Below are 21252 nucleotides of genomic sequence, written 5' to 3'. Positions count from 1 at the left end.
GGGCCTGTTAGTCCTTGTGGGTGCTTTGTGGGTGGCATCTTTCCTGTGTTTCTGCTGGAGTCTCGGGGTCCCAGTGGGCCTGGAAGCCACATTCTTCCCTCACTTCCCTCCTGCCCCCTGGGCCTCCCTTCCCTTTATGGGCAGGGACTCTGCCTCCCAGGAGGGACCCACTGAGATCTCAGCCATGGGCTGTGAGGTTCCTGCCCTGGGAGGAGGATTGGTGGGTGCAGAGCTGAGGCTGGCCTGGAGCGTCCCCCTCGGCCCCACTCCCTGCCCTGCAGACACCCCTCCCCCCAACAGAACCCAGCTTTGCCCTGTGTCCCAGGGCCATGAGTGAAGGGGCTTCACAGTGATCTTGTGGGCCCACTTGTAAAGTGGCCTCTGTGTCTGCCTTTGGGCAGGGGGCATTGAGGGGACAGTGGCAGATCCAGGGTGAGCACCCCATCTCCCCTGCCTCCTCCCCTACACTCGAAGTCACCCTGCTGTGCGGCACAGCGAGCCTGTGCAGGACACTTCCTGGCCTGGCGGACGGCTGCTGTGGGCTGTCTGGTGGCTGAGCCCATCGGCCTTGGGCACGAAAGTGAGATTCGACATCAGGCCGCCTAGGGGTTACGGTCCACAGAGCACATTGTAGAATTCTGTTTCCAGTTCTATTTTCCCTCATACGGATAAGTTGCAGAAAGTGAGTCTGCACTGTTCTCAGACGAGCAGCTGGAACTCAGGCCCGGAGGAGCAGGCGACACAGCAGGCCTGGAGGGAGGACAGGCCTGGTGGGGACTCAGCGGCGGAGGACGTGAGGGACATGGCAGCGTCGCCCCCAGTGGAGCTCATAGCATGCCGGATGGCGAGGAGGCCACCAAGAGGCAGCGCTGGAAACACGTCTGCAGGTGTCGGGCCAGATGACGAGGCTGCCGGGCTGTGCTGTAGGGACAGCCAGAGTGTGTGCCCCCAGCCTCTGGGTGGGGCTGGCTTTACTGGCCGGGACAGACATTGCCCAGGTGATTGCGTCTGCTGAGACCCCAACCTACCCGCCCCCCGCACTCCCATGCAGAGGCTTCTGTGTCCCCCCCGCCCCGCCTGTGCTGGGCTCAGACCGCGCAGCCTCCTTCCTGCACCTCAGGCCGGTGCTGGGCGGCGCCTTTGGCTTCCCTCTCAGCCCTGTGTGCGGGGAGTGCCCAGCAGAGGGCAGCAGAGTCGCGCCTTCCCGCCGCCAGCTGCGGACAGTCCCGGGATGGAGCCCTGCAGAGGGGCCTCGGTGAGGCTGACCCCTGGCACCATGCGGAATCTGAGGGGTTTAGAGGTTATCTTTCGGGATTTTTATAAAAGAGAACCCTTAAAAGGCCTTTTTCTACAGCCGTGAAGTCAGGGGTGTGATGAAAACCACGTAGAGCATACTTGTTACTTATCTTTGCCCCCAGATTAAAGAACATGTGGGCAGGTTCCACGAAGAACCTCTGGAAGCCGTCTCAGGAGAAGTTCGCCCAGGCCCTGCCTGGGGCTCAGTGTTGACTGCCGTGGCGCGTGCGGGGCGCTGGCCAGCCGGGTGCTTGTCCTCAAGGAGCCGCGTGAGTTGCTGTTTCCCCAGCCAGGCATCCTTGTGAGGCGCGTGCTGTTCCGATGCTAGACCAGCATCGCAGGTGTGGGCCACGGCCCCCCACCAGCAGCGTCTCTGCGTTTCTCCTGTCCCCTGTCTCGCGGTCACGCGTGAGGTGCCGAAGTGTCTGGTTCTCGGGCCGGAGGTGCTGCTTATTTCCTCCTCCATCTTAGCCACCGCGGCCTGCGGGCTTCTGTCGTGCCCGCTGTTCCTTGGTGGCAGCCGGAGGTTTCCGTGCTCGGCTCCTTCCACTCCAAGGAGTAGGTGTGGAGGGGTTGCCGGAGGACCCTGTGAGGTCATCCTTGTGAGCTTTGAGCACAGACGCCAGCCCAGGCAGGCGACAGGGCCGGGCCTGTGTCCGTGAGGATCGCAGGCCCGCCACTCCCCATTCTGGAGCACGTGGGGGCAGCTCGGCACAGGCGCGGCGGGCGCAGTGCGAGGGGCCCAGCCTTCATCAGATTAAAGTCACCTGTTACATTTAAAGGCCTTAAAAATGATTTCGAAGATGCAGCAGCAGGAGAGCACGCAGGAGAAGGTTCATTTGGGCTTCGCCAGTCTGCCATGCAGGCTGCCCGTGTGCCTTGTGTGCGCCACGGGATTAGGCCCCTGTTCACTCAGCCTGTGACGAGCCACAGCTGGTGCCATTCTGGGCACAGCGGAGATTCTCAGCTTGCCCGTGACATTGAAATCCACAGCCGTCCCAGGGGCCGGCGACTCGCCGGGCGGGATATCTCTGTGCACAGGGAGGCAGGCAGGGGCTGGTGCGTGAGGCTCTGGGCGTGCTGCAGACCTTGGGGGGCAGGAGGAAGGCTGCGGACTTGGCCCCTTGGCCTGTCCCGTCTGAGCACTGAGCCCTCGTTGTGCAGAACGGCCGTGTCTCTGCTGCTGTGTTTGTGGAGGAGGAGCAAACATAGGGGACCAGCCTCTACCTAAAATTATTCTTGTAAAAATTACATTTCATTATGGAAAAGCATTGTCTATACACACTTGCAGAGAAGACAAGTAAGCAGCTTTAGAAGACAGAAACCTGATCCTGCCCCCAGAGCTGACTGCTGCGCCGTGGTCCTGTCTGTGAGCGCGCGCCGTCAGGGGGACTCTGTTCCTCGAGCTCTCTCCCAGGCCCGCACTCGTGCTGGCTCTGACGGGTTGGGGTGGGCAGCTCCACCTCTGTGTCCCAGGAAAGGCCCTCGCCTTGGCCAGCGGGTCCTCAGACACCCTCCGTGCTCTTTGTCCAGACAGGGTCCACCGGTCACACGTGGTCGTCGTGGACCTGCGTGTCTGACTCTGGCCCAGCGCCAATTCTCACGTTCTCCAGCACGTGGCTGTCTGCTGTCTCGTGTGTTATTCAAGAAGTTGCTGGAATTATTTTCTGGAACTTTTACATTAGGGGTTTGGACCTGATCCCCACGGCCTGGCTTGGAGGCTCGCAGGCAGCTCCCCATTGCCGGGAGGCTGGCCCCAGGGCTTCCTCTCTCCCGAGCGTCTGTCTCCAGCTGCGTCAGAAAGAGGTGGATGTTCGGGGTCATATGGCCCTTTCCAGGGCCCCTCTCTTGCTTGGGGTGCTGCTGCGCGGGCACGTCGTCTATGTCCTGCTTTGGGCGCTCCCGCCTGGGGACGACGGGTGGGGAGATGTTGTCTGAGCATGTGGGTTGCTATTCTAAACCCGGCACTTAGGATGGGGTGGCTGGAGCTATTCTGGGCTCTTGGCATGTTTCTGCTGTGTAGCCTCCTGCTGAGGCTGTCTCCACGTCACTCACGTCATCGACAGCTGGGGCCGGAGGGCGGCTGCAGGTTTTCAGATGGAAACTTGGGGGGTGAGCAGGGCAGGGGCCTGAGGTCCTGTGTGCCGCAGCGTTGAGACGCCACTCATTTCCGGTTTCTGCAGACAGTGTCTTGAGACTAGTCGGTCCCCAGGGCCCTGCTTCTGGGCACTCAGTGCATTTCCAGCCCTTAGATCGAGACGTCCCAGCAGGGCCTATGCAGTCGGCTCTCTGGAGCTTTCTGGATGAGGGAGGCGTCCTCAGACCCTGAGCCCTCTGAGGCGGCCCTGCCTTCCTGACGTAGGGTGACAGCTGGGCGCTCTCCTGGCTGGGACTCTCCCCCTGCAGCTCATCACTGGCCTGCCACCTGCCGGGGGTGCCGTGCAGGTCTGGGTGGGACCCAGGGGCAGCTGTTAACGCAGATGTGTGATCCCCAGACCTGTGCCCTGGGGGGTGTGTTGGCCTCATACTTGGTGCCGTAGTTCAGCTCTGACGGAGGGTGGGTGGGTTGTAAGGGACCTCCCTGGATACTGCGTAGGCTGGGCCCACACCAGGCAAACCCCCTCACCCCCTGCAAGTGGGGGGTGCTGCGCCTGAGGCTCCATTATGGTGAGACCTGCAGGGTGTGCCTTGCTCCTCTGTGTGGGAACAGTGCAGGCGAGTGGGTGCTGTCACCCGGCCCCAGGGGACCGTGCAGGCTAGTGGCCTCATTGAATCAACCTTTTGTTTGCTTGTGAATGAAGCAGTAATTTGGAGCTCACCGTCCAAAGGCTCAGGCAAGCTGGGGCTGCAAGAGGCCGGGTGTGCCCTCTGCCCTCGCAGCCTGGCCCCGGGCTGGACGATGGCCCTTTGCCTGGGCGGCTGCTGGCGCGTGCTGCAGAGCACACCGTGAGACCGTGCCCAGTTCACTTTATCCCAGTACCCGTGGATCCCTCTGGATTGTCGACACACAGAGCCATGTCATGTAGGTAAACGGTGACAGTCTCTTCCTTTTTCCTTTTTTGCTTTTTACCTGTCCTCTGGCCCCGCTGCTGTGGCGGCAGCTCAGGACGGCACCCGGCGACGCTCCTGGTGAGGCGTGTGCTCCGCAGCTCCGGGAGCTGTGCTGCTGGCGGGGCTGTGTGGTGCTCCTCCCCGGGCTGGGGTCACGCCAGGAGTGGGTGTGACATTTATCAGGAGCCTGTTTCCGTGTCTGTCGGGATAAGCATGTGGATCTTTGAGCCACGTTCTTGCTTGTATTAGCTGCAGGAGCTTTGCAAGGCGCAGGGCCCGTGGGACTCTGTATCTTCCGGCTGGGTGGTCTGTGGAGAGGACCGAGAGGGCGCCCCAGAGTGACACCAGCACACTGTGGGTGCCGGGTGCAGGCTGCTGGGTGGCCTGGGCCATCTCAGCTGGGGCCCCTCCTCTCAGGTGGATGTGGAGCTTGAGCGGCTCAGGGTTGGGGCGTCCCCGAGGTGGCATTTGGAAAGCTCTGACTGCCACTGCCATGGGTTTTGTCTCCCACAGAGGCCGGGTGCCGTTCTGAACGCCCGCTCACAGGCCCCAGAGGAAGGGGCAGCGGGCTGGAGCCATTTGACCCTTCCTCAGACCTGCTGGAGGTCTGGGGGCTGCCCGGGCTCTCCCTGTACCTCTGAGCAGCACGCATGGGGTGGGCCTGAGCCTGAGGGGCTGGGCCCTTGCGCTCTCGCTCCTCCTGGGGAGGAGACGGTGGTCCCTGGGTCTGTGGGTGGAGGGAGGGAAGGGGTGGCCTCTGCGGGAAGACAGCTCTTCCGCCGCAGAACTGGCAGCTCCGCCTTCCCGGCTCTGAGATCTGCACGTTTGGCCAAACCAACATGTGTCTGCCTGTGAGAAGTCACGAGAGTTCGAAATCTGTCCTTTTGACGTATAGGACTGCCTGGGGTGTGTAAGAGTTCATCAGGGGAGAGGGGTTTCTGTCCACGGAAAGGGCGCTGTCAGCTGTAAAACGCGGTGGTGTATGTTTTACAGAATACGTTGACGTGGGCCGCGTGGGTGATAATCCTACCCGCTTCCTTCCAGGGCATTATCTCTGATTAGGGCAATTTGCCCCTAATTTTTAAAAATATCTTTGAGTTTTTCTTTAAAGTGGGCACCTAGTTACAAGTGTGCTGTATAAATAATGAAGAAAACTTAGAAAACAGAGAAAGAGGAAGGAAACACAACGCCTAATGGCACCTGTGAGCTGCCCACCTGCCCCAGTGCTGGCCGGTCCCTTCCTTCTGGGCTCCCACCCCGTGGCTCCCAGAGAAAGTGGCACTACCCGGAGCTCGTCCCTGCGGCCCTGCTCTTGGTTAAGTCGGGAAGGCGGCCTGTGCTGCGGTGAGTGGCTCGCTGGCAGCCTCCTCGCACCGAGACTCTCTGTCTCCAGGGCCTCCGCCCGTCACGGGTGGGTGCGCCCTTTGCCGCCTCACTCGGCCATGTCCTGGGGATCGTTTCACGTCAGCGCCCTTCTCCGCAGCTGCTGGGGTGGGTTGCGTGGCGCGACCAGTGCTGCGGGGACTGTCCTTGCCCGTCTTTGTGAACGTGAGTAAACGCATTTGTAGATAGAACTGGCAGTGGAGTTGCCGTGCCAAACTTCTGAACGTTTAAGCTTCGTGGATTTTGCCAAATTGCCCTGTCGGTCCAGCCAGCCAGGGTTGCCGACGTGGCCCCTGCCGACATGAACAGCGAACAGTGGCATCTGGTTTATGGACTGCGCATCTGTCTCTTTCTTCCTTTCTTTTCTTTCTGACAGGGTCTTGCTGCATTGCCCAGGCTGGAGTGCAGTGGTTCCATTACAGTTCATCGTGCCCTCGAGGGATCCTCCTGCCTCAGTCTCCTGAATAGCTAGGACTGCAGGTGCATGCCACCACGCCTGGCTAATTTTTTAATTTTTATCTTTGTAGAGATTGGGGTTGGGGGGGCAGTCTTGCTGTGTTGCCCAGGCTGATCTTGAACTCCTGGCCTCAAGCAATCCTCCCGCCTCGGCCTCCCGAGTACTGTAGAACGGTGGGTGTGAGCCACTGTACCCAGCCCGAACCGTGCGGTTCTCCGTGAGTAAGGTTCCATTTAGGCATCGTCTCTGTCAGCTGCCTCTCTGTGCACTTTCCTGCTTTGGTTTTAGGCTATTTCGTATTGGTTTGAAAGGGCTAAATATGTAGGAGGGCATAGACCTCTTTTGTTGACTACAGATGTTTCCCCCTCATTGGTAGCTCCTTTTGAATTTATTACGTAATTTTTTTCCTCTTCGGAGGTTTTTAATTTCTTCGTGGTAAAATTCCTTTTCTTTGTGTTTTGTAACTGACTCTTGAATATGTTTTGTCATGCTCGTATAGTTTCCTTTTGCATGTACATATCCAATCTGTCAGGGCTTACCTTGGTGCACAGAGTGAGATGAATGTCTCCCTTTTCCTTCCCCCGTGGCCTGTCCCATAGCGGCACTTAGGCTGCATTCACCAGGAAGTTGCGGAGACAGCCTCAGGGTGCGGCGACGCTGTTGGCGCGTGTGGCGCCTCATCTTACGGGCTGAGCTACGCCGGCCGCGTCTGAAGCAGGTCCGCAGCGTGCGGTGGCCTGCGCCCCGTGCCCAGGCCCCTGCGCAGAGCTTTGTTGTGCAACGAGAAGCACAGCTTCTCGGTGCCGTTTACAGAAGAGCCAGTCACGTGTGGATTTTTCTTACGGCTCTGTTAGCACGTGTGTCCTGGGACAGCCCCTGGACCCCATCTTCCTGCACCCCGACACCTGGGAGGCCGCTCCCCAGCCCTCTTCCTGCCCCTGCAGGCCTGTCCGCGGATGCGGCGAGGGCCGGGGACCAGGCATCTTCCCTGGCTTGACTGACCGAGTCTCGGTCCACATGGCCCCTGTGTTGGACCCAGTGCCTCCCGCCTCTGGCACCGCAGCTCCAGTGCATGCACTCTTCCTGTCACGGGTTCTTACGCAGCCTGTGTGGAGTTTGCGACCCTCCTCCTCTCTGGAGCCGAGGGGCCCTAAGGTGGGTCGGCTTGGCGGTGGCTTCCAGTCACTGCCGAAGGGCAGGGCCAAGGCAGGTCCTTGCAGGGTCAGAGTCGCAGAGGCTGTTCCTTAGGGGCTCTGTGGCCCTCTCTGTGCTCTCCCCAGGGGGCGGGAGCACAGGTGGCTTCACCCACTTCTCTCGCCCCGGTGACCTGGGGGGGGGCGGTCCTGTCCCCATGCTGCCTGGCTGCTCGTCTTGAGTCGTGACTCCCCGTGCAAGCGGCGTGCGAGGAGGCCGTCCTGGGCTCTGACAGGAGGGAGTAGGGTGAGGGAGCCTTTGTGGGGGTTCTGCGCCGGCTGGTGCCCGTGAGGACACGCCTGTGCGAGCTCTCCTCGTCCCACCACCACCGTGGGCACCAGGGGATGCGGGAGCAGCCACGCCAGGCCTCCTCTCTCACCTGTAGCTGTGGGTGGCCAGCTGTGCTGCTCGGCCCGGAGGGTCCCGCTGAGTGTGAGGGAGCAGATTGGCAGTGTCTCCCACACGTCCCCTCACGTTGAGGCCACTGCTGGGGGCCTGGGTGTCGGTGGCCACAAGGAGGGCCCGAGGGGTGACTGGGGGTCATGTTCTGGGAGAATGGGCCCCCTGACAACTTGCCTCAGCAGCTGGCCGGGGGTCTGGGGGTCTGGTTTCTTGGGGGCTTGCCCTTCTTTCCTGGCACGGTGACCGACAGGCCAGAAGGACTGGGTACAACGTCTGAGCCGCACATGCAGCCAGTGATCTGGGGTGTGGGGACCCAGGGCACAGGGAGAGGCCCGTTTCCGAAGAATAGGAAGCCAGGGTTGCGGCCACCTCGCCCTTCCCATCTGTGCAGCCCCCCGGTCCCAGCGTGGGCGGTTGGTTGTTAAGTTTTGTGTCATGAGTTCTGGGGAATTAGGCTCATCCTTAGGAACAGACTGCGGCCGGGTCTAGTGCTGCTCCAGGCTGGCCTGCCCTGGGCTTGGCGTTCCTGGCACCCGCTCCAAGCTCTCCAGGTGCGAAGGTCAGGCTGGGATGACCTTCGCTGGCATGAACTTCCCCGGGCATGGCCATCGCTGCTGTCACTCTGTCACTAGTCAGACATGGTAGGTGACCTGCCCCTCCCGCATGTCCGTAGGGGCTGTGGTGCTGCTGGGATCTGGCGTTGGGCGAGGCCCGGGACAGCTTCTGACAGCTACACACCCTTGCGTGGGACCAGAGAGGCCTGCGCAATGCCACCCCAGCCCCTTCTTTCTGGGCTGCTGTCTCTGTTGTAGTGACTCACGTGAGGCTCCCCATACATGGGTGGCAACCGCAGGAGATTTGGTTTGTAAGTTTAGAGGCCAGAACAGCCTGAGCCGACATCACATCAGCAGCCCCTTGTAGCCAGTGAGGGCTGCACACACCTGCCCTGCTTCCCGTGTCCCGCAGGGGCGTGGGGGGCAGAGTGCACAGGCAAGCACCCTCTGTAAACCACCATACTGGGGTCGGCCTGTCCAGAGCCTGGCGAGGCGGCAGGAGTGAACCTGAGCTTGGGCCCGGAAAGTGTCGGCAGGGCTGGCGGGGCCTCCGGGGCCGCTGCCAGTGGTTCCAGGCAGCCTCTGCTCTGGCGTCAACATTCCAAACCCTCCACGTCTTGCAGGAACAGCGTGTTTGGTTCCTGTTTCCCTGGTGCCATGGAGATGGGGTGCTGGGGAGCTGCTTGGGGCTAGAGCCTGGCAGGGTCACGGCACCGGCGGTCTGGACCTAGCCGGCTCCCAGTTTTCTTCATTCCAACACCACAGAGGTTACTATTTGGGTCAGTTTCCGCTGACATAGTTTCGAAATTACAGAAAGGTTGCAGAAATAGTCTGGAGAAAGTTTGCTCCTGCTCCGTTTGAGGCATCCCGTCGTGGCCTTTCTGCCCGAGTCCCCCGCCCCCAGCTCCTGCTTGGAGCTGCGCTTGCTGGGCTGTCCCCATCCCACCCCTTTCCCCGCCAGCTTCCACGCACCTCACAGATGCCCTGACACCCCACATCCGGGCGTGCCGTCACCTTCCCGTGGTTTGAAGCTGGGCCCTCCTGCACCTACGGCCTGACACCCGCACAGGGTTGCAGCCACCCTGCACTGCAGGCCAGGTGGGTGGCCAGTGCAGTGGGGACAAGGTCTGTCAGTCAGGCCAGCCGGACGGGCAGCACGATCTTGGGTGGCAGCGCCAAGCCCTGGGCGCTCCTGCTGTTTGTCCTTGCGCAGCCCCCATCCTGAGCAACCGCGGGGGCCGAGGTGACTGCAGAGTTGGCCCCTCCCTTCTGGTCAGGGAGTGAGAGGTCAGGGCGCTGAGGAGGAAAGTGGGTCACTCCAGACGCGGCTGGAAGGGCACACGAGGCCACCAGCACCCGGACCAGGGCTCTTGGGAAAGGGATTAAATGCGCTCGGGAGTCACGGGCTGTGGAGGTTTTGTGCTCGTTCTGAAACGAAGTCTGAAGCAGCTTGACAGGATCATTGCCTTCTTTTGACAGAACTCGTTCTGCTTTGTTTTTCCTTGGACGTTGTGGATCGTTGTGCTAGCCAGGAAAATCTGCTTGCATTCGAAAAGAGAGCCGGAGACACGCTTCTTGCATAGATGGGTTCTAGGGGGATTGGGTGCGAGGCTGAAACCACGTCATCTCGGGGAAAATCAGTTAAGGCCAAGGGAGCAGGGCCAGCCGTGGGTCTGCGCTGTTTTAGAGCAAATGAGAGGTGGAGATGCTGCTACCAGCACCCTCTCTGCCCGCACGGCCCTGATGCTGGACACAGCTGGCAAGCTTGGCCCCTTCCCTGCCCCTGGCCCCGAGCAAATGAGGCTCCTCTGGCCACATGCGGGGCGAACACCACGGCTCCACGTGGACTGAGCACGGGGCCACCTGTGGGGTCTGCCTCCTCGGAGCTCTCCATGGGGCGGCCTCTCCGTCCCTGTTGCCAAAGAGGCAACAGGGGCGGCCTCTCCGTCCCTGTTGCCAAAGAGGCAACGACAATCTGTCTGGATTATATCCCAGATTTACACGTCACATGGAAAGCCACGCTGGTACCCATCTTTTAGTCTATTTTCTTTTGCTTGTAACAGAGTACCTGAAAGCGGGTGGTTTATTTTTAAAAGGAATTTATTTCTTACAGTTCGGGGGGCTGAGAAGTCCAAGGTCGAGGGGCCCCATCTGGTGAGGGCTTCCTGCTGGTGGGGACTCCACGGAGCGCCGACGTGGTGCGGGCACACGTGGCGAGGGCCTGCGCGTGCTGATGTGCTGCTCAGGTCTGCCCGCCTCCTCCTGTAGGGCACCAGCGCCCTCCCATGACAACCCGTCAGTCTGTGAACCCGTTACCTTCCTGCACTCATGGGGCAGAGCCCTCCTGACCCAGTCACTTCTCAGAACTGCCGCATTGGGGGTGACGTTTCCACGTGAGCCGTGGAAGGACATCAGACCGTAGCACGTCCTGCCATTCCCCTGAGCACATGGGGCTGTGAGAGGCTCAGGAAGCCGCAGGGGCCTCCCTCCTGCACTCCCAGCTCCCACTGCCCAGTGCATGCTCCCTGCCCGTCCTATGGTCCTGCCTGGACACCAGAGGGCAGGAAGCTCTGCGCTGGCCGAGGGCACTGTCCCCTCTGGCTGGCTGCAGCCCATCTGGGCACTGTCTGAGCTATGACCGTCCTCAGAGAAGGAAAGACATGGAGCATGAAGCGCCAGCTGCCACTGCCCGGACCTCTCCAGGGCCAGCTGGTTTGGCCTGTGGCCATGCACTGGTTTCTGCTGACATGGGCTGACCATCTTAGTCTGGCTGTTAGTTGGCTTCTGGTTAATGTGGGGCAGGCCTCACTGATGTCACCATGGAGCACATGGCCAGCCTCCCTGCCCAGCCTTCCTACCCAGCCTGGGCTCGTGCCAGGGGCGCTGGGCACCATGCCGCTAGGGGGCAGTCGTGACAGGCCCGGGGAGGCCATGTGCTCTTTTTTGGCACTCTGAGAAGCTACACCCGTGCCCACAGCTTGGTTCATAGTTCATTTTGGGGAGTAAACCTCCAAATCCCATGTGCCCTGGATCCCTTCTGCGTGTTCCCTGGGGTGCAGGGGAAGTGTCTGCACGTCCCAGCCTGAGGCTGCTGTAACGCCAAGGCCTGTGGCTAAAGGGGGTTCACGGAAGCTCCCCCAACCCTGGGCAGGTTCCTGCCCCCCCAGGCCTCAGTTTTCTCATCTGTAAGATGGGGCTAGTTCATTGGGTCAGTGACTGCACTGGAGCCAGCTCCTGGGTTGGGGGCGAGCAGGTGCGTCTCCATGTGGGTGGGTGACAGGCTGGGAACTCGAGTTGCTGGCTTTGCGTTTCCTCGGGGAGAGTCCGCAGGTGCAGTTCACAGGCGGCTGTTTGCGTGGGAGATGCACCCGCGCCTGCCTGGTGGTGGCAGCACAGTGCTCCGTGTGGCTCTAGGACCACGCACCTGGAGGCGGGAAGTCCAAGGTCAGGGTGCAGCATTGCTGGTTCCTCTGAGGCCTCTGTCCTTGGCGTGTAGACAGCGTGTCATCCCTGTGTCCTCACAGGGTCGTCCCTCTGTGGGCGTCTGTGTCCTCAGCTCTTCTTCTTACAAGGACAGCAGTCAGACTGGGTCAGGGCTCACCCTGGTGACCTCATTTTACCTTAATCACCTCTGTAGAGGCCCTGTTTCCAATTACAGTGACATTTTCGGGTCCTGGGGGGTCAGGGCTTCAGCACGTGGATTTGGGGAGGACCCAGTTCAGCCGTAACTGGGGCGTGCAGACGCCGCAGGTGGTGAGCGGGGCCTCAGAACTGGGCCGGATAAAGTCACCAGCGAGGAGGATGGGAGCCAGGGGAGGGCAGGTGTCCGGGGCACAGAGGAGAAGGCACAGGCACACCTGGCTCCCACATTCCACCCCTGCCGCAGGTGAGCGAGACAGGAACACGTCTCTGCTGGCAGGTGAGCACGGTCTGACGGCCCCCAGAGAAGCCACGGTCTGAGGAGAAGCAGGTCTTTTAACCTGAGACCCTGCTGCACACAGCACCTGTGCAGGGAAATGCCAGGCAGACGGGGACCTGGGGGCCTCAGCGCGTCCAGGGTCGGAGGAGGGGACCCTTGCTCACGGCTCCCTGCAGGCTCTGGGGGCTCTGCCATCATTAGTCCTGCCAGGGTGAGGGGGTCGTCCCAGGCCCCTCCCAGTGTGCGTGGCGTAACTGGCTCAGGGGACACCTCGTCCTCTCGCCTCCGTGTCCCCGGGGCCCGAGCCTGGAACAGGGCTTGCAGCCCTGACCGTGAGCCGCAAGGAGCCGTTCTGAGCGGGCGAAGCCGCGCTGCCTCTGCCTGTGGGTCTGGTCGTGTTGGGCCATCCTGTTGTCCATCGCGGTCCGACTTCACTTGCAGGGGGTGGCACCGTGCGTTCTTTCCTAAACTGTCCCTGAGAGAATCCACCAGCAGCTCCGGCCAAGGTCTCTGAGGCGCTGCCCCTCTGGCTGCAGCTCCTGCCCAGTTGCTGCCAGGCCCCGCACCAGCCAGGTGACTAACACCCGTGCCGTCCCTTCTGGGCTACCGTCCAGGCAGCACTTGCTGTCCTGGGCCCTGGGTGGCAGATGCAAGGAGAAGCGGCTGGCAGACCTGTGAGCAGAGCCTGGGACAGCAGCACTGGCCCAGCAGGAGGCTTCTCAGCTCACCCTGAGCTCAGGAAGACACTCCCTGGACCCTGAGCCCTCCCTGCCTGCCCAAACGGGCAGCTTCTCTGCCCCAGGTGGGTTACACAGAGAGGAGCTGGAAGCCTCCAGGGCCCCGAGCCTGCATATGCAGACGGCAGCTTGGCTGGCGGGAGCGGGGCTGGGAGGCGCCTGCCCTGCTGGCCCAGGCCGTGCCACGTTCTGGGAAGCTGGAGACGCTGAGAGGGTGGGATCCTGTGACCTCTGCTTGGAACGGCCAGGCTGGCAGGGGCGGAGGGGCCTGTGGGAATGACCCTGAACTGTTTTTGTCCATCTGGCGGCAAGGGCAGCAGAGCCATCTCCGCAGGAAGCACATACTCGGCACATTGGCAGGGAGAGGAGTCGCCAAGAGCTGCTCCCGGTCAGCCAGGGGGAGCAGCGGCCACGTGCCCCGCAGGCCTGCGCCCAGGCTGCCTGCCAAGAGCCAGCACTGCCCCCAGGTCAGAGTGGTGTGTCCACGGGCTCAGTGTGCGCGTCAGTGCTCAGGGCCGCAGGCTGCCTCCTGCCCTTGCCCTCGTGGCTGGGACTGGGGGCCGCCTCTTCAGACCACACCCCAGGCCTGTTCTGCAGCCATGAGGACAGCCCGGAAAGCAGGCAGGAGTTCCCGAGCGTGCGGCGCGCACCTTCTGATCCAAACGCGGGGGCCGTGGATGGATGTGGGACACCTTGAGAGCAAAAGGGGCGCAGGGCCAGCGCGGGCCGGTGAGGAGCAGCCCCAGAGCCCCGTGCCGTGAGGGAGGCAGAAGCTCCCGGGGTGGAGGGGCCCTTTCCAGACCAGGGCACCAGAGCGTTAAGACAGCAAATCCTGGGGAAGAAACCATGGGGAGCGATGATTTTGTGACAGAAATAAAAGTCACATGGAAAGTTGCAGAAAGAATCGTCACCACAGTAAAGATTCAGAGGAAATCAGGCAACATCGAGAGAACCTGGGTGTGGGCATCAAGGTCCTTAAGAGGACTGACAAGAACCTTGACGTCCTCAGCGCCCTCGTGTCCAAAGCCAGAGCAGAGGAAGTACAGTCGGCACGTTTCCTTCCAGTCCTGGACGGACTGATGGTGAGGTGCTTAGCACAGTGAGGGCTGAAAAATCAATGTTCAAAAGGTTGTAGACAGCCAGGCGCCGTGCTCACGCCTGCAACCCCAGCACTCTGGGAGGCTGAGGCGGGAGGATCGCTTGAGCTCAGGAGTTTGAGTTTCTGTGAGCTAGGCTGACGCCACGGCAGTCTAGCCCGGGCCACGGCCACGTAGCTCTGCGTAGCTCTAGCCACCCCTCCCTCCCCGCTCCCCCCCACTGTGCAGGGTGGAGGGAGCAGCTGGTGTGGTGGGGTGACCAGTCTCAACAGGTGGCGGGACGCCCATCCCTGGAGCGGCCCGTGTGGCAGGGGAGGGGGCTGGAGACTGAGCCCACAGCCGGACCCCGGCGGACAGGGGCAGGACTCATGGTCATTTACCTCTTGCCCTTTGACTGACTAAGCAGAGGGGATGTAAGGCCTAACGAACATCAGGACAGTAAATCCAACCAATGTATTTCCGGTGCAGTTCCCTGAAAATGAAACTTTGGATTGTCCAAATGCCCTTGACAAGAGCTGGCTGCATGTTGGGCCACGGAGGACCCTGGCGTTGCTGCAGCACACAGCACAGGTGAACCCGGGGCCATCTGGAGACCCACGTAGTCTCCGCAGCCCCCGGGTCAGAGAGGGACTCGGAACACGAATGGCCCAACACCTGAAATGGACGGGGCAGAGGTGCCGTCGGGACCAGAGTACAGGAGCTGGGGCTGAGGTAGCACGAGAGGAGGAAGGAGGACAGGCGGTCAGGGTGCCCAGGGAAGGCAGGAAGGGAGCAGCGGAGGTGGAGCGTTTGAGTTCAGAAGCAAACACGAGGTGGACGTAACAAATGCGCGAGTTGGTTCACGAGGAGAATAAAACAGACAAGTGTTAATGGAGGCGGAGCAGGAAGCACAGACCGCGGAGTTAGGTAGCAGATCTGCAGGCCAGCGGGGTGAGGCGCTGCCGTCTCTGCTGCGACTCTGGACATCCAGGTGCCCTGGAGGGACCCAGGAATCTGGATCAGGGCTGGGGCGGGTGGAATTGGGAGCGTTCACTGTAGGGTGTGTCGTTTCGTGATTGCTGGTGGCATCATGCCCTGTATGTGACAGTGGGGTGGGCCAGGCCTTAGGGTCTCACCTGAGGAAGTTGATCCCAAGAGCCCCTTTTGCCTCTGCAGGCAGCTGGGTGTCCCGAGTGCCCACGGGTCACCTTTGGTGCCCAACGGTTGCCCCATGCGAGGCCACCCCGGCGCGGGTGGGGTTCTGGCCAAGCTTGGAAGGGTTTTCTCTTCCTCCTGGCGGGTGTGAGACTAGGCGTGAAACCGTGAGCTGTGCAGCCCTTGCCTCAAACACTGCCCCGGGGGCTGGCCACCCTCTGTCGTTCCCTCCGCAGGGTCGCCCTCCTGTCCCCTCATCCTGGTTCGTAGGAAACCCCTCCTTCCCCCACGTGCTCCTCCACAGGGCAGCCCAGCTTGGACAGGCCTAACAGCCCAGGGACGCCATCCACGCAGATGGGGCGGTGCGCAGTCTGTGCGGGGGCAGTGCCCACTCGAGGTGCTTTTGTCCTTTTGGGAATGTTTCCCAATAATCTTACACTGAACAGGGCCGGCCCAAGGTGCTCACCTGTCCCAGGGTGCCTTGCGCTCAGGGGAGCTTGGCAGTAGGCAGGTTCATGTAAGCACTGGACCCTGGGGGCGGCGATGTCCTGATCTGTGCTCGCAAGGGGCCCTCAGACCCTGTCTTCCCCTCTCTACCTGCACCCCTGCTGGGGGCCTGTTTGTCCTCCCACGAAGCGCTCAGCCTGTGCCCGGATGCCAGCCCTTGCCTTGCTGTCACCCCTGCCCCCGGAGCCCCGCGGGGATCATTTCCTCCGTTTCGTTTTTGTGACTTTATGGGGGCCAGGTCATGCAGGGGCTGAGGGCGTCCGGTGCCTGCTCCTGCCTCATTCTGGGTGCCACAGATGTCTCCTGCAAAACCCCACCCAGACGGGGCAGGACAGGACCCCTGTGGTCCCGGGTAGGTCTGGGGCCATGGTGAGTGGGGCTGGAGTGCTGGCCCTGTGCTGGGTGCTCTCTAGTAGCACAGATGTCCCTCGGGGTGGGGGCTGGGTGGGGCCAGTGGGCACAGGATGGGGCAGGATCCCTGGTAGCAAAGGTGTCCGCAGTGGCTCGGCCGCTCAGAGCACAGCTCCCTGTCCCGGGTTGCCCTCGTCGTCTGCCGTGTACTGCGGGTGGCCTTGGCCGAGTGCTTTCCTCGAGGTCCTGAGAACCTTGACGCTGTGTGGGGTCCGGGATGCTGCCCCCCTAGTCCCCGTGCACATGTCATGGAGTGTGGCAGAGAGCAGACATGCTGCCTGGGCCTGACTCCCCACCTGCACTTGAAGAACGTGCAGGTTCTCAGGGACACCTGGGAGAGCCACCGGTCTGCTGGCTTCTCCCCAGTTCTGTTCCTCTTCGTGAGCTGGGGCCTTGCCTGCGTAGTTACGCTGCCGCCAGCCCTGGTGGGCATCTCAGAGGAGGGTGGGGCGGGGAGACCTCCTTGCTGGGCACTGCCTGCCTGGGCTTTGCAGGGCAGCCCACAGTGGTCAGTGGCCAGGCGTCACCTCCGAGGGACACTGGTGCTAGAGAGCCCCCTGATGTGCCAGCACACACTGCGAGTGCCCCCAGCACCACCTGCCGCTCCGGAGGCTGAGAGGCAGGAATAGCTGCCCGGCCCAGGCACAGACCAGCTGCCGAGAGTCCAGTGGCCGGGACGTGGGCGGCAGTGGTCCTCGCACAGCCAGAGTCTGCCCAAGTCTTGCTCTCAGGTCCATGTGCTTGGGAAGCCCAGGCTTTTGTCCTGGTGTTTCGAGCAGAAACAGCACCTGGACCCCTTTGGCTCACCGCGTGTTCTCTGTCCCCAGGTGTGGAGGCCAAGGCTATTCTGCCCAAGAAGGAGAAGTTGAAGCTGAGACGGGAGCGATGGCTGCAGAGTAAGTCCGTGCTCGTGTCTTGGGGCTTCCACCCCGACACTCCCTGTCAGGTCCTCTGGGAGCAGGTGCCCGAGGGCATGGCCTGGAAGGCTGCCGTGGGGCCCAGGGGCAGCTGAGGCACAGAGGGGACGGCCGGGGGACTTGGCAGCATGGCCCAGCTGCTCTGTGTGGGGCCTGGGGAGCCTGATCCCCTCTCCTCGGAAGGCGCACTTGAGGAGCTGCTGCTCTTGGCTCCTTGTTTGTAAAAACACCTATTTTTGGTTGCCATGAAGAGATTTTTAATTACAGAAGTAACCCGTGCTTGTTAGCGTCGTTTATGTTTCAGAAGTACCTGCAGTAGCATGTGAAACCCCTCTCGGGTCAGACGTGTGTCCTTCCAGACCTGCACGTGACAACGTGGTCTCTGTGCAGTGGTCTCCGTGTGGCAGGGCCCCTGGCGTCGCCGTTCCCTCTCAGGGCCTGGGGCCTTCTCTCCCAGTCTCCATCTGGGGGTCACGCTGTCCACGCACGTCCTGCCAGACGCCCCACGACAGGCTGAGCACCCCTCTTCTCACGCGTTCAGTTTTGGAGTGCGTAGTCATTTTCACAATGTGGGATGTTTGCTGATGCTCCGAAGATTTTCTTGTCAAGATTGTTGCGTAATTTTTTTCTTAGTGTTATCTTTCAGTGTGATTCTGCTGACTTTGTGAAATTAACTTGGAATATTTTCTTTTTTTTTTTTTGAGACAGAGTCTCACTCTACTGCCCTGAGTAGAGTGCCATGGCGTCGGAATATTTTCTTTTTTATATTCTCACATGGTAAAGTATGATTTGCATTATTTTTTCCTTGGGAATTTTAAAGAAATTTTATGTTTTTCAGAGATAGTACTTAGAAAAGTTTGTCAGTGTTTTCCACGGTTATCACTTTCATGTTTTCTGTCACTTTTTGGATGTGTCCCAGGGAAACGACTCCTCCCCCAGTTTTGTTTTCACAGTTCCAGCTGTGCAGAGGGGGTCCGGACAAGCCAGTGGGCTGTGGCTCTTTGGACCTGGCACTTTTCTGGGCTGTAGTTCTTTGAGGATGTGTAAATTGTCTTCTATGGTGCGTGGTATTTTTTTTTTTTTTTTACTACTTGAGTCAATTTTGGCCACTTGTATTTTCCCATAAAATAATCGAATTTAATCAGATCTCAACCTTGATTCGCAAAGGGCTGTATGTTGCTTTCTCATATAAGATGTGTATGTCTTATGTTGTGTTTACCACTCTTTGTTGTCCTCCACCCCGTCATTGCTGATTAGATTGGTTAAGAAGTTTTATCTCATCCGTGCCAAGAATTAATTCATGGATTTAATGGTCAATTCTAGTCTTCTGTTTTCTACATTACTAGTTTCTGTTTTATTAATTCCCCATGTGAGCTTTCTTTAGGTTCCTTTGAGTTACTTAGCTTATCTGCTTCCGTGTGTTTTGTTTAGGAATGAAAGGCTGTAAGTTAGCGTCTGAGTATAGCTTTAGCTACATCTCTCAAGTTGTTTTTACTTCATATTTTATTATGAAATATTTTATTTGGGAAAGTGAGAAGAATTTTATGGTGAACACACTCGTGCCCACCATGTGGGTTTTCCAGTCTTTATCATGTAACTGTTCACCCGTCAGTTCCTGTCTGTCCGTCTGTCCGTGAACACATGTTTTTTTGCGTTCTAGAGTAAGCTGCAGACATCAGTACACTTTCCCCCAAATAATTCTGCTGGAGTTCAATATTTGTTTTCTCTTTTTTCTTTTTCTTTTGAAAATTGTGTTCACATGTGCTGAAATGCACACCTTACGTGTGCCTTTCAGTGACCGTCCCCGTCACCCAGAGTCCCCAGCCCCTTCGCAGTCAGTCCCACTCCTGCTACCCCGGAGGTAATAACCACGGTTGGGTCTTTTTTTGTCTGTAGTCGAGGTTTTTTTGCTGTAGACTTCATGTAAATGGAATCATGTGGGATGCGCTTTCTGTCTGGCTTCTTTTGCTCAGAGTAATGTTCTTTGAAACCCATCCAGGCTGCACGTAGCAGTCTGTGCCTTTTCATCGCTGAGCGCGTTCTGTCGTGTGGATGCACCGTTTGTCATCCACCTTCCTGTTGACGGACACCTGGCTTTTTCCATTTGTAGCTACTGCGAATAAGGCTGCTGTGAACATTCTTCACCAGTCTTTTTGTGGATGTGTTTTCATTTCTCGCGGGTGAATTCTCAGGAATGGAACGCTGGGTCATAGGGTAGGTGTATGTTTAGTTTTATAAGCAGCTGCCAGACGTTTTTCTAAAGTGGTTGTACGTTACACTCCCACCAGCAGCATGAGAGTTCTGGTTGCCCCGTAATTCTGCCAGTGTGGTGGTGTGTGTCTCTTCAGTCTTGGCCGTCTGGTGATGGTGAAGTGGTAGCTCATGGTGGTGTTAATTTTCGTTGCCACGAACAGAGCATTTTCACATGCTTACTACCCGTTGGTGCTTCACCTTCAGTGAAATTCATTCTCCATGAGGCTGTTTGCCTTTTTATTATTGTGTTCTAAGAATTTTTGTATGTTCTGGAGGCCAGTCCTTGCTCGAGTATGTGTGTTGCAAATATTTTCTCCCAGACTGTGACTTGCCTATTCATTTTCTTAAGAATTTATTTTTGGTGAACAGAAGTTTAATTTTGAGAAGTTTAATTTATATTTTTTTCTTATGTGGTTATTGTGTGTGTGTGTTCTGTTTAAGAAAGTTTTGCCTAGTCCCAAGTCGTGAAGATATTTTCCTATGCTTTGTTCTAAGAACTTTATACTTTTAGTTTTTATATTTAGGTTTTGGGTCCATCTTGGATTAACGTTTGTCTGTGGTGTGAACTCTAGTGGTTCAGGTCCTTTTGTTCCCCACTGTGGATATGTGACTCAGTTGTTCCAGCACCATTTCTTACAAAGACTGTTCTTTGCTCACTGGATTGTTTGGTGCCTCTGAAGAATCAGGTGGCCTCGTCAGCGCGGGTCTTTCCGGGCTCTCTGCCCATCGTCTCTTTGTCGTGCCTTAGCAAGTACCATACCGTCTTGATTTCCGTAGCTGTGAAGTGAGCCTGGAAGTTGGACAATGTAAGTTCTTTATTTTGGTTCTTCTTAAGATTGCTTTGGATGTTCTCGGTCCTTGGCATTTCCATATAAACTTTGCCATTAGCCTATCAGTTTCTTTAAAAACAACAAAAGCGTGGTGGGATTATGGTTGGGATTGCACTAAATCTACAGATCAGTTTCAGGAGGATTGCCATCTTGACAATATTGAGTCTTTAAATCCATGAACATGGTATATCTCACTGTTTATTTTTTTGTCTCCAGTGTTTTATGGTTTTCAGTGTAGAGGTGTTACTCTTTTAAAATAAGCCTTTGCTAAGTGTTTTAGAGTTTTTTATGCCATTGTAAATGGAGTTTTTTCCAGTTTTTTACTAGTATATAAAAGTTCAACTGATTTTCTTTTATTAATATTAATCTCATATCCTGTGACCTTATATTGGGTCTGGTAGTTACTTTGTAGATTCCTGAGGATCTTTAGCAATGCATATTTTCTGTGCACGTGGATTTTTTTTCCCTCGGTTTGCTTTTTTTCCCTCAAAATGTGTTGAACCTTTCCCCAGTCAGTAGCTGTGGGTCTGCCCTCCTGTCACCTTTTAAGGGGGATAAACTGGCAAACTGTCTATGCTGTCCCTCCCCGTGGTGTCCCTGCTCCTGGAGGCTTCTGCACTCTCTCCCCCTCGGCTCCACGCTGTCTCGTTCACCCGCCCCTGTGCCCAGCGCAGGCGGCCTGCTGAGAGCACACGCATCCTCTCGCTTCCTGGGCCCCGTTGTCCTCCACGGCGCTGGCTGGCTCACACCGGCCAGGCAGCTCCCACCTCTGACACTGATGTTATTAAATGTTTTAAAATTTGCCTGATAGACGAAAAATTGTATCTCGTCATTTTCTTTTCCTTGATTTCGGGTGAAGCTGAGCAGCTCCTGCTGTGTATTTTGGCCTTCGATTCCTCTGTGTTTATTTGCAGTGTTTGATTCACACGTGACTGATTTCTAGGGACAGCGTGAGTGAGAGAAGAATCCAGAGGCCTCCAGTTGCTTCAGGCGCAGCTCGTGGCGTTCTCCGCGCCTTTGCCACTGCCTTCGTTTCTGTCGTGTCATGATTTGCTCCGATATCCAGTCGTCCTCTTTGCCTGTTGCTTTTTCTTTTTAAGAAATGTTTTT

At 58.3% G+C, this 21252-nt stretch overlaps 1 protein-coding gene across 3 annotated transcripts in view; it reads left to right on the top strand.

The window, feature by feature from the left end:
- Positions 1 to 21252, top strand: part of FAM207A (family with sequence similarity 207, member A) — a 49900-nt gene that overhangs the window by 16927 nt on the left and 11721 nt on the right. For 2 of the 3 annotated variants that reach the window (XM_012652687.1, XM_012652685.1), the window contains exon 3: positions 16970 to 17038. In XM_012652687.1, coding sequence (XP_012508141.1) covers positions 16970 to 17038 — 69 coding nt within the window. The remainder of the gene's footprint in view (positions 1 to 16969; positions 17039 to 21252) is intronic. The other variant, XM_012652686.1, reaches the window with a different exon arrangement.

The sequence above is a fragment of the Propithecus coquereli genome, unplaced genomic scaffold (assembly GCF_000956105.1).
Source record: "Propithecus coquereli isolate 6110/MARCELLA unplaced genomic scaffold, Pcoq_1.0 Scaffold399, whole genome shotgun sequence".
In the NCBI taxonomy this organism is placed as follows: domain Eukaryota; kingdom Metazoa; phylum Chordata; class Mammalia; order Primates; family Indriidae; genus Propithecus; species Propithecus coquereli.
The sequence above is the reverse complement of the archived record's forward strand: the minus strand, read 5'-3'. Positions and strand labels throughout refer to the sequence as shown.